Genomic DNA, 12,518 nt, shown 5'->3' with positions numbered 1-12,518 from the left:
ATGCTCCATCTTTGGTAGGAGTCCATTGAGTCTGGGGGAGATGGGTGTCACGGGGTCTACACCTGGAGACTCTAGTCCATGGGCATGTGATTGTAGAGAATCTCCAACCAGAGGGCAAGTGTCCTGACAGACCCCGAGCTGTGTCCTCTGCTGTCTGGTTGTCCTCCAGCACTGTCTCCCTGACCTCTACTTCCCACCCCTCCCAGAAGGCAGCTCGAAACAATCTGTCACACAGCTCCAAGAAAGGAAAAGAAGAGCATAGTGGGAGGCATTTTGCCCCTGGCTGCTCCCATTCTGTTTCCATCAGAAGGTCAGACTCCCCAGAAGAACCTAGAACCTCAAAGAGGCTGAGGTGTACCTAAGGTGCATCCATTTCCCTACACAGTCAGATGGCCAGAGCCAGACCGCCCCCCTGGCCTCTTCTGAATGCCAGGTGGCTTCTTAGGGACCCCGTCCGTTGGAGCAGCCCTCCAGAGAGACACCTCCGTGTTGAGAGGTTTCCCCCTCAACCAGGCAGGCCGCTCCCTCACAGCTTCGTTTGGGGGCTCCCGATGTGCGAGCGGGGACCTCTGGGACGCACCTGCCCCTGACCGCCTCGGACACCTCCCCAGGAGCCTCGGATGGTCAGGGAGTCCCCCCCCCACCCCCCACCCCGCCGCCGCGGGGAGAGAGCGCAAGTGACCGGCAGGCAGCCGGCCCCGGGGGCTGCGGTCCCGCCTCCGCTTAAACGGGCGCCCTCTCCAGCAGGCGTCTGTGCGCCTCCTGGGATTCCTTCTGGAGCCGGCACAGTCCCTCCAGCAGCCGGGCCCGGCCGGGCGCGCCCTCGGGGCCCGGCCCCGCGCCGATCGACCTCGCCGCCGGGCCCGCGGGCAGGCCGCGCTGCTGGGAGTAGCGGTAGGCCGGGTTGCTGTAGGGGCGGCCGTCGTTCTCCCACAGCACGCAGTCCACCGCCGCCAGGAGCTCCCGCAGCTGCGCCTCCCGCTCGGCGCCCGCCGCCGCGTTGTCGAAGGCGCAGTGGCGCCGCGCGCACACCGCGTCCAGCCGGGCCAGGTGCGGGTTGTCCGTGCGGCGCACGTACTCCTCCAGCGAGCCGCCGCCCAGGTCCTCCTTGCGCGTGAACACCAGCACCGTGTGCGCCAGGACGCCCACCCCGAAGGCCTCCTGCAGGCCCCGCACCGCCCGCCGGTCCTCCTCCGTGAAGCGGCCCAGCTGCGTCACCAGCAGCACCGCGTGCGGCCCGGGCGCCGAGAAGGCCACCGCCTCGCAGATGGCCCGCGCCGCCGCCTCGGGCCCGGCCTGCGGGGACAGGAGGTCGGGCGTGTCGATCACCTCGAGCTCCCGCCCGGCCCAGGCGCCGCTGCCCCGCTGGAGGTCCCGGGTCACCGGCTGAGGGCTGAGTCGGGACGGGAACTCTCTCCTGCCCAGGATGCTGTTCCCTGTAGCGCTCTTCCCGCTGCCGCTTTTCCCCACCAGGAGCAGTCGCAGTTTCTGCGGGGTCCGTGGGGCCTCCCACAGGCCTGGAAGCAGGGGGACAAAGCAGAGGGAGCGGGGGTGAGAGCCGTGCCTGGCCTGGGGTCCACCGGCAGCGCGGAGACCTGCGTCTCGCCCTGGACTGTGACCTGCGGGGCTCCCCTTCTGCCTTGCTTTTGTTCAGCTTATTATTATTATCAGGGTATATATATATATATAGCATAAAAAATATAGTATGACATCAAACTTATCACTGTCCTCAGTTTTAGGCGCGCAGTTCAGTGGTGCCCAGGACATTCACGCCGTTGTGCAATCATCTCCATGGTGCCTCTCAAGAATGTTTTCATCATCCCAAATTGTAATTATATTTGTTCTTCTGTGCCGGCCTTATTTCACTTAGCACAGTGGTTCCCAGGGCATGGATGTTGCAGCCCAGCGCAGAATTTCCCACCTTTTTAAGACTGAATAATACTCCATTGTAGGTATATGGCGCTTCTTGTTTATTCCGACACATATATGAACATTTGGGTTGTTTCCACCTTTTACCATTGTGAACAGTGCTGCCATGAACACGAGTGTACAAAGGCCTGAGTCCCTGCTCTCAATTCTTCCGGGTATCCACCCAGAAGGGAGATTGCTGGGCCCTGAGGTAGAATATCACATTTTTATGTTGAGGTTTCACAGCTCCTTGTCTCTTCTCACCCAGATGAGAATTAGCCCCGCACGATTCTGGGACCCTGAGCTGGGCTAAACATCCCCGATGGAAGATCCTTCTCAGGAAGAGCAGGAAGAAAAGAAAGTATGTGGCCTCTGTGTCTTCCCCCTGGGGTGACTGACCACATCACGTTCAGCTTTTCCACCAGGGGAGTGTTGGGAGTGCGGCACCACCTCAGCCAGACGCCAGGCTCGGAGCAGAGGCCTGCAAGGTCCCTGTTCTCAAGCAATGGCCTTACAGCGTGTGTTGGACCTTCCCACCCAGCAGAGTATCAGAGAGGGAGAGCACTCAGAGATGCCAACTTACTACCAAAACCCGGTGTGGAGCTTCCTAGGTACAGCTGGGTCTAAGGGACAGGAAGGGAGTCCCCTCCTGGCCTTCGGGTCCCCAGAGCCAGAGCACATGGAGAAGTGCCAAAGGACGTCTGGTTGGCTGGCTTCCGAGGCTGCTCCCCATTGGAGATGATGATGTGTCTCAGGGACAGAGCCCTAAGCCTCCCACAGGCAGGATCAGCGGCGTCTTCCTCTGATTCTCCCTCCCGAGCTAGGACATGTTTTTCTGCCCCCTCACACCTGTGGCTGGTGGACCCGGCAGCCAATTCTGATGCAGTGGCTCTGGCTCCCCCAGCATCCCCAGCTGGCTTGAAAGGAATTTGGGGGAATGGGCGGGAGTTTCAGGGAAGCATGGAGCGTGGAATGTTCCTCCCTGCCCTCCTCACTGATGCCAAGTTGGACAGAGACAGCAACTCCTGTCCACGTTACGGGACTTCATATATGTCACTTGAGCTCTGAGGAGGGTTTCTCAAGTAATATTTAACCTCGATTGCTGCAAGAAAAGGCAAATCAGATGTCATCACTTCTGCTGGCAGTTTTCTTATGTGGTTTATTGATAAGGCCACACTCTTCCAGTGGCTCAGGCCATTGAAGTTCATATAGTAAAAAACAAAACAAAACAAACCCATTTGTGTTAAAATATATAATGAATCACAAATCATTTCTGCTGGCCAAAAACATGAATGGATTTCCAGCAGTCCCAGATTCTGTGTCCCCAGGTTAGTGGCCACACTGAGCCCTCAGAAGCTCAGCTCCTGACCCCGATGGGATAACTTTTGGGGGGACAGAAGCCCTTGAGAAGGCCAAGTGCAGGCCTAGGATATCCTGCTTGTGCCCGTGGTGCTCTGCAGCCCATAGGACCCCAAGAGCTCTCCCATCGGATCCAAACACCTGTACGAGGTCTGGGCGAGTCATTTGGTCACACTGACCATCAGCACCTCCTTCCTGAGGACGAAATCCCAGAAGGCACAGGCCCTTTCCCTTGGGCCTGGCACAGAGATTTAGTCAAGGTGGTGGCTGGCACTCTCTCTCCCTTCGTCTGCCTGTCAGGGACCTTTCCCTCTTACTTGGCTGCATTAGAGGAGGGCCCCCACCCAAAGACCCTTTGATGGCGGCCCAGGTGGGCAAATCTCTGACCAGGATAAGCCCTGCCACCGGTCTCTGCACACCCATGTACACATCGAATGCCGCCATCCGCACCTCTCTCAAGTTCATTCCTGTTAGAAAGTGGTTTACCTCCTAAAATGCCTTGTCTAGGATCGAGATTCAGCTCTCCTGCAGGGTCCTCCTCCAGAATATGTTCGTATTCTTCTTCCTCCGGCTAGAGATAATCATAATGCGTCTTATTAGTTTCTCAGCAGAGTTCGGAGAGGCACCTGACCTTGCCTTTCTCTTGCCAGAAGCATTGGTTTGAGGGGGAGCAGCCTGAAAGAGGAGGGGGCCTGAGGGGTCTCTACTTCCTTTCTGTCTTCCTTTCCCCTCCTCTCTCCCCGCCCCCATACCACTGTGGTTTCTACTGTCCATTTAGGAGACTTCACGGAAAAAGGGTGACAGCCTTAGCGGCAGGCTGAGGAGCAGGTGGCATTTTATAGACGGGGACCTGGAACAACACGCTTTGCGAGGAGAGGGAGGAGCAGAGAGCAGAGGCAGGTCTGATACTGGGTCCTGAGAGCAGTGGAAAGATCTGGAGGGCACTGGCAGGAAGTTGCAGCCACAGGCTGGCTGGGCTGGGGGTGGGGGTGGGGGGACACGGGGGTCTTGGACCAAAAAGAGGGATCCATGCCTGACCTTTGGGAAAGGCTCAGCGGTGAGGGTTGCAGAGGGCAAGAGGTTCTGTGTGAGGACAACAGGGACAGAGTCCGGCTGGGAGCCAGGGGACCTCAGAGCTCATCTCCCATCACCGTCATTTAGGATGAGGACAGCCCCGAAAGGCTACTGTGGTCTGTGGGCCTGGCGATGACTTCGGTGCTGCCCGGGTCCCCGCAGCTGGCCGGTGGGAGGCCGCTGAGGCCATTCCTCGTGACCGTCAGCCGTGTGCAGCCCCGCCAGCTCCAAGGCCCCAGGCTCAGAGTGGACACCGCCAGTGAGTCTTGTGAGTTTCCAGGACAAGAGAGTGACCCGCCCAGGTGAACAGCTTCCCCCCAGACCCGGTCAGCAACATTCTGGTGAGGACACAGCATTGATCCTCTCCCAGGGGCTTCTGGAACAAGGCGGTTAGCGCTCCTATCTCTGCATCTGGAGACCCCCACCCTCTTTGCCCCTGGCTCCCTTACACCCTCGGTGGAAACTGAGGCAGCGCTTCACCAGGGAAATCTGGTGGCTCCTGTAGCGAGGCTTCCTGGAAGGTACGAGCAAGGCTGGTGGGCAAGGCGGGGGAGGCACCTGGGCAGAGAATCTGAACCGGGCACTGCAGCCGGGCACCCCGAGGGAGTGCGCACCCCGCCCCGCGCCGCCTCGCCCCACGGCTGGCCCTGAGCAGCACCTCACATGTTTGCCACACTTGGCAGTTTTTGCCTCCAGCATGAGCACGAGCAGCCTGTCATCTCATGTTTCCCAGGAAGGTCAGCTCGCAGAAGCGTCTTGCCCAGAATTGAGCAGTGACTTCGCGGCAGGGCACGTAGGGCACGGGTTCTCCTGACCTCCTAGTCACGGCTCTTTCTATTCCACTGTAGACCGCGTGCATGCACTACACCCACAGTACACACCCACAGACTCCCCAACACCCACAGACTCCCCAACGCCCACACTCACTAACACACGCCCCCACAGACTCCCCAACATCCACAGACTCCCCAACACCCACACTCACTAACACACGCCCCCACAGACTCCCCAACATCCACAGACTCCCCAACACCCACACTCACTAACACACACACCCACAGACTCCCCAACATCCACAGACTCCCCAACACCCACACTCACTAACACACGCCCCCAAAGACTCCCCAACATCCACAGACTCCCCAACACCCACACTCACTAACACACGCCCCCACAGACTCCCCAACATCCACAGACTCCCCAACACCCACACTCACTAACACACACACCCACAGACTCCCCAATATCCACAGACTCCCCAACACCCACACTCACTAATACACACACACACAGACTCACCAACATGCACAGACTCCCCAACACCCACCCTCACTAACACACACCCCACAGACTCCCAACACCCACATTCACTAACATACACACACCCATAGACTCACAAACACCCATAGTCACAACACCCACACTCACAACATACCACACCCACAGACTCACAACACCCATAGTCACAAACACCCACACTCACTAACATACACACACCCATAGACTCACAAACACCCATAGTCACAAACACCCACACTCATTAAGATACACACACCCACCAATTCACCAACATACATACACCCACAGACTCACCAGCACCCACACTCACATACACATACCCACAGAGTCACAAATACCCACACTCACTAACATACACACCCACAGACACACAGCCACAAAGACACTCACAAACATACACACACCCACACACTCACAAACACCCACACTCACACACACACTCACAGACTCATTAACACCCACTCACAAACATACACACACCCATAGACTCACACACACTCACAAACACCCACACTCACTAACATATATACCCATAGACTCACAAACACCCACACTCACATACACACACTCACAAACACACCCACAGGCTCACAAACACAACAAACACCCATAGACTCACCAACACCAACACTCACAAACATATACCTACACATTCACAAACATACACACATACACACAAACATGTCACACATACCACTTACACACATACACTCAAAACACACCACACACATACAAATACATAAACACACAAATATATGCACAAACAAACATAATGAACACACATACATTTGTACACACAAACATAACACACATGGAAACATAAATACACAACACACACATCCACACAAACACACAATACACATAAACACACCCATACACACAAACCCTTTACACACACTCCATCCATACACTCCCAAACACAACACATATTCACACAAACACAAAAACACAACACACATGGGAACATAGGTACATGACACACACACACAAACAACACACACAGACACACTTCCCCACACACTTGGACTTACCACGCTGTCAGCTGCTGGGCAGGAGGAATGGCAATGTTCTCTGTCTCCTGGGGCCACATGCTCTTGTGAATTCTTTGTTTCTCCTTTTGGGGCCGACGCATCGTGGACTTTTGAGGACCTTGACTGCAGGAGGTAGAGGAAAGTGTCCACGGTGTAGGAATAGATAAAGGACATGGCTTGTTTTGTTTTTGTTTTTTCCAACAAAATGGGATCAGAAAGCTCAGCTCTGAGAAGTGCCCTTGAGAGAGCAGCTGTCAGGAAGTGAACAGGAACACCCAGGGCAGCCCCTCCTCCATCAGAAGACACTGGCTACCGTTTGCATCTTGTCTGCGGCTTTGGTAGTAGAAACAGGAAAAACAAGAACACCCGTGTTGTTATGATTTTGATCCTGCACTAGGACACTGAGATCTCAGAGGCTTAGAAAGAAGCAGCAGATTCTCCAGAAAATGTTGTGCCAGGGGAATGATTTTTTTACAGATGTCCCTTCTTTGCGAGTTGCCTGCTTGCTACAGAGACCCCATGCCTTTACCATGGTGGCAGGTGCCTGGCATCTCCTCCTCCCTCCTCAATTCCAACCCCCTTTACACATTTTCTTTCTGGGACTGTGGGGCCTTGGGACTTGTCAGCTGAACCACAGTTGAGCCCATCCTGTAGAATTAAACCATGTAGCCAAATCTTTATAATAAATCTTTTTATATATGTGTGTACACACACACGTCTGACAATTCTAATATCTGACTTATAGCTGAGTCTAGTTTGCTCTGTGTCTCCAGATTGTGCTTTTTTTTTTTAAGATTTTATTTTTTTATTCATGAGAGACACAGAGAGAGAGGCAGAGACCTAGGCAGAGGGAGAAGCAGGCTCCCTGTGGGGAGCCCAATGCAGGACTCAATCCCAAGACTCTGGGATCACGACCTGAGATGAAGGCAGACACTCAACCACTGAGCTACCCAGGTGCCCCTCCAGACTGTGCTTCTTGCCTCTTAGCACAGCTTGTGTTGACATGCCAAGCTGGACGTGATCTATCAGAGTTTAGGAACTGAGGTAACTAGGGCTGTAGTGTGATATTTCATGTCCATCTGTCTAGGAGTCGGGCTGTGTTCCTGTTTCCCATGGATGTAAGTGCCAGAGTTTTCAGTTTCCTTCAGTGCTCCTGTTGTCTCGTTTCTCTGTTGTCTGTGGGTTTCCCTAAGAAGCCCTTCTTAAATAGAGTTTGAGCAGTGCTGTTCTTTTGGCTTTAATTCACTGTTTTTATACTGAGGCCCTGTCAATGTGGCGGTAGGAGTGGGAGGGGGAAGCATGATCTTGAAATTAAATGACCCTTTCTGAGTGGGTCTGTGATCATCACAATTTATTTAGCTTTTCCTCCCCACCACGGCTGCTTTGGATGACTCAGGTGATATGGTCACTTTGTACCGTTTTCTCACCACTTCATTCCAGCCTCTCTCTTCTCCCCTCTGCTCCCGCCTTGATGGACTTCCTTTGGTTACTTGAATGCTTCATCCCATCTTTCTTCTCAGGAACTGCTGTGAAGAGTTAGAGCTGAAAGGCTCCTCAGGGAAGGTGCTCTGTTAATCAAAAGATTTTGGGGGATCCCTGGGTGGCGCAGCGGTTTAGCGCCTGCCTTTGGCCCAGGGCGCGATCCTGGAGACCCGGGATTGAATCCCACGTCGGGCTCCCGGTGCATGGAGCCTGCTTCTCCCTCCGCCTGTGTCTCTGCCTCTCTCTCTCTGTGACTATCATAAATAAATAAAATAAAATAAAAATAAATAAAAATAAAAAAATAAAAAACATAAAGTAGACGTAAAATTATCATTATCTCTAAAGGTTGTGATTATATGTCTGAGAAAATCAAGAGAATAAACCAAAGGGCACCTGGGTGGCTCAGCTGGTTAAGCACCCAACTCTTGATTTCAGATCAAGTCATGATCTCAGGGTCCTGGGATTAAGCCCCTCCATCGGGCCCCACACTCAGCAGGGAGTCTGCTTAAGATTTTCTCTCCCTCTCCCTTTGCCCCCTGCTCATACACACACTCTCTCTCTCAAATAAATAAATAAATCTTAAAAACATGAATAAACCAATTGATACGTGAGAGCTAGGTTCTTGTCTCACAGAGTCGAAGAATGAATCGCGCAGACAACGGACAGTGAGTAAAGCCATAGAAGTTTATTAAGCAAAGATACAGAGGAAGCTCTCACAGGTGAAAGGGCTCCCAACAGGGTTGCCAGTGAGGGCTTTTAGTGGCAATCTGTTATTGAGAACCTAGCCAGGGAGCCCATGGCCTGGGGATTCTTGTACAGTCTTGGTGTGAGCAGGGACTATTGATAATACCTTAATGACATATTTCTTTGTGGTTTGGTGAGTTTCTGTGATTACTTAGTAGCCACTAAAGGGGGATACTCCCTAACATTTTGGAGCTAGGGAGCCAGGTTTCTTTCTTTCTTCTTTCTTTCTTCATGAGAGGCACAAAGAGAGAGGCAGAGGCAAAGGGAGAAGCATGCTCCACGCAGGAAGCCCCATGTGGGACTCCATCCTGGGACTCCAGGATCACGCCCTGAGCCAAAGGCAGATGCTCAACTGCTGAGCCACCTAGGCGTCCCTCTCTCTCTCTCTCTCTCTCTCTCTCTCTCTCTGTGTGTGTGTGTGTGTGTTTTACTGTCTTTTCTCTGTTTCCTTGGGATGGGTAGGAGCCTGACTTTGGGTCTTTTGGTGTCCTTGGGGTTTATGGGAGCCCACAGATCTATGGGAGCCTGACTTTGGGCCATTCCTTTATCTTTCCCTGCCTAGTGCCATCTGTCCCTGACTCATTCCTACGTCACAATAAGCTCCTATTAAGAGCAGTAAATAAATTAATGAGTGCAAAATTAAATAAAAACCATACAAATTGACTAACATAAAAACAATAGCCAACTAGATATAACTTGTGATTTTAAAAATAACAACAAAAAGTAAAATGCCTAAGAATAGACTTGAAAATCGTGTAAACATTCTATATAAAGGAAACTTCTGAGGTTATGGAAATAGAACTCAGAAGTTGGTAGAACCCCTTTGGAAAAGTCTGCAGTACCCAGGAATAGTGTGCAGGCATGCACACTCAACCAACTGAGCCACTCAGGCGCCCCTTATTTTGAAAATTCTTAAATGAGAGTTCCTCCAAAAATAAATTTTCAAAAACTAGACTAGAGGTGTTCTAAATAGGATAATTTCAGTAGAAAAGAATCTAGAGCTCTTAGTGGAGCTCAAAATCAATATGAACCAATGGTGCAAAAAAAGCAATCACCAAAGAGAAGCCCCTTTAACTGAGGTTTTATTAACAGACATCCAGGGTCTCTGAGTTGAGCTGGGCAGCAGGTACAAGCATGTGGCCAATTCCAGGGACTAGACTTGGGGGTGGGGTGGAGGGTGGAATTGTCAATGTGGAGCGTTCAGAGCAAAGACTATGAAAGAATTGTGCAAAATGATTATAGGGAAAAGGATGAAGGAATCGAATAAAAATTTCAAGAGAACATGCTTGGCAATTACACAGATGGGATGAAATTTACTGTCTGTTGACCTGTAATGCTGAGAAGAGACAAATGGGCACGTATTTCCGGATTTCTTCACCACAGAGGAAAATCTAACTAAGGTGTCCAAAAATGGAAAAGGGATCCAAACTAGAGTTGGAACAGAGAGCTTGGACTGCCCTGTGGGTTCAATCATGAGCAGGGAGAGGAAGAGGTGGGCGCTTCTGTAGAAGAGCAAGGGGAACCACTGCTGGGGCACGTGGCTGGCTCAGGAGCTGCCGATTCTGGCTTCAGTCCAACGGCACGTCTATGTGGGACTTGAGAGCCAACTTTTTAAACTCTCCCCCCCTCCACCCTCTAAAGCATCTCCTCTAGGAATCTGCCGCACAGAGACGTGGTTGTAGGGCAGAGGGCAGGGGGCCAGGGTCCAAGCACAGTCCCTCAGGCCCGGGGAGGGAGTGCCTGAAGTCAGGTGGGTGGGTGCCAGGCTGGGTGAGAGGTGGATGTCCCCCACCCCAGTCTTCGAGGGGAGGTGGGCGGGCATCCCTCTGGCCACCCGGACATGGAAAGTTGAATAGTGAGGGCTTAGGTGGGGAAAACTGTACAGGGAACAATTGGGGAAATTGGCTTTTCTGGTCTTCCAACAGTATTTGCCAGTTTTGGTCCCATTTTCACGTTTGCCCCTTTTTGCGTTGTGTCATTACATGAAGATCAAATGGGACGTGGAAAGGGCAATGGCAAACCGTTCAGCAAGGACATGAAAAGAAACAGTCACACACCAAAGGCACCGTCATTTCCTGGGCCTCCTGTAAGCACTCCTTTCCCAGAAGCCTGACTCACAGAGCCCAACCCAAACTCTTACCATCATCCAGTGGTGGAGGGTCCCCATGTGCTAGATGCGGCCCCCCTGTGCAGCATGCTTGCCCACAGCTCAGGTGTCACTCACGCAAGCCCACACCTTGCACTTGAGCTGGAAGGCAGAGGAAGGGCAGAAACACTTGTGCTCACTAAAGTGGTCTCTTGTTTGCTCACTAGAGAGTCAGAACGGCTCATTGTTGCACCTGTTGTGCCCAAGGCCCTAGCATGGGTGTGAGATTGAGGGAAAAATGCACCTGCTTCACCCTCGCCAGGCCAGCGTGGGGGTTCAGGGCAATCTCTCTTCGTCCCTCCCTGGCCCCTCTAAACCCTCCAAGTGCCAATGGCCCAACATCCCAGCTCTGTCCTGTGAGGTGATCATGGCATTCTGTGACAGGGAAGGCCAGAGATGGAGGAGGTGAGGTACGAAATGAAAATGTGTTGCTGCACATCTAGACAAGTGACAAACGCTATCGTTCTTATCATTCGAGACGTTTCTGGGAAATAGGCTGACATCGAGTATATACCACAGACTTCCTGGAGATGCACAAGAACAAGAACCCCATCATCTCATTGAAGTAGAACATGGAGACAAGCTTGGCAATTCCCTCAGCAAAAACTAGGCAAAAACAAGTAGTCTCACAAACAAAGCTTAACTTGGCTTATTTTCCAAGATGCTGGACATGGGTCATTTCTTGCTTCTGCCTCTGGGAATCACAAGGAAAATTTAAGCTGTTCCCAATTCCCTATTATTTAAGGCTGTGCACACCCTTTCTCCATTTTCCCCCTAATTATATTTATTTGATTTTTAAATTCTATGTTATTATTATTTTTAAATTTTTAATTTAAGTTCAATTAATTAACATACAATGTATTATTGGGTTCAGAAGTAGAAGTCAGTGATTCATCAGCCTTATATAACACCCAGTGGTCTTACGTCACCCGGTTACCCCATCCCACCACCCCCTTCTCGGACCCCTCAGTTTGTTCCCTATGATTAAGAGTCTCTTATGATTTGTCTCCCTCTCTGATTTCATCTTGTTTTATTTTTCCCTCTATTCCCCTCTGATCCTCTGCTTTGTTTCTTAAATTCCATATATGAGTGAGATCATATGATAATTGTCTTTCTCTGATTGACTTATTTCAAGCATAATATTCTCTAGTTCCATCCATGTCATTGCAAATGGCAAGATTTCATTTTTTTTGATGGCTGAGTAGTAGTCCATGTATATATATATAGACCACATCTCCTTTATCCATTCATCTGTCGATGGACATCCAGGCTCTTTCCATAGTTTGGCTATTGTGGACATTGCTGCTCTAAACATTGGGGTGTAGGTGCCCCTTCAGATCACTACATATGTATCTTTGGGGTAAATACTCAGTGATGCAATTGTGGGTCATAGGGTAGATCTATTTTTAGCTTTTTGAGGATCCTCAGTACTGTTTTCCAGAGCGGCTGCACCAGCTTGCATTCGCACCAATGGT

At 51.6% G+C, this 12,518-nt stretch overlaps 1 protein-coding gene across 1 annotated transcript; it reads right to left on the bottom strand.

The window, feature by feature from the left end:
• Positions 1 to 683: 683 nt before the first annotated feature.
• GIMAP6 (GTPase, IMAP family member 6) lies at positions 684 to 6,948 on the bottom strand. The gene is made up of 3 exons (XM_055334605.1): positions 6,672 to 6,948; positions 3,754 to 3,838; positions 684 to 1,517 (listed from the first exon to the last, which is right to left on the bottom strand). Exons 1-3 carry the CDS (start codon positions 6,843 to 6,845, stop codon positions 724 to 726), a joined length of 1,053 nt encoding a protein of 350 aa, XP_055190580.1. The 5' UTR covers positions 6,846 to 6,948; the 3' UTR covers positions 684 to 723.
• Between the last annotated feature and the right edge of the window lie 5,570 nt (positions 6,949 to 12,518).

Source organism: Nyctereutes procyonoides, unplaced genomic scaffold, assembly GCF_905146905.1.
Source record: "Nyctereutes procyonoides isolate TBG_1078 unplaced genomic scaffold, NYPRO_anot_genome, whole genome shotgun sequence".
NCBI classification, from domain to species: Eukaryota; Metazoa; Chordata; class Mammalia; order Carnivora; family Canidae; genus Nyctereutes; species Nyctereutes procyonoides.
The sequence above is the reverse complement of the archived record's forward strand: the minus strand, read 5'-3'. Positions and strand labels throughout refer to the sequence as shown.

Coding starts and splice junctions, on each gene's coding strand:
- GIMAP6 (XM_055334605.1), bottom strand. CDS start 6,845: ATGTCCTTTATCTATTCCTACACCGTGGACACTTTCCTCTACCTCCTG. Junction 3,839..6,671: donor GCCCAGCAGCTGACAGCGTG/GTAAGTCCAAGT, acceptor GATTATCTCTAG/CCGGAGGAAGAAGAATACGA. Junction 1,518..3,753: donor TAGACAAGGCATTTTAGGAG/GTAAACCACTTT, acceptor CCCTGCTTCCAG/GCCTGTGGGAGGCCCCACGG.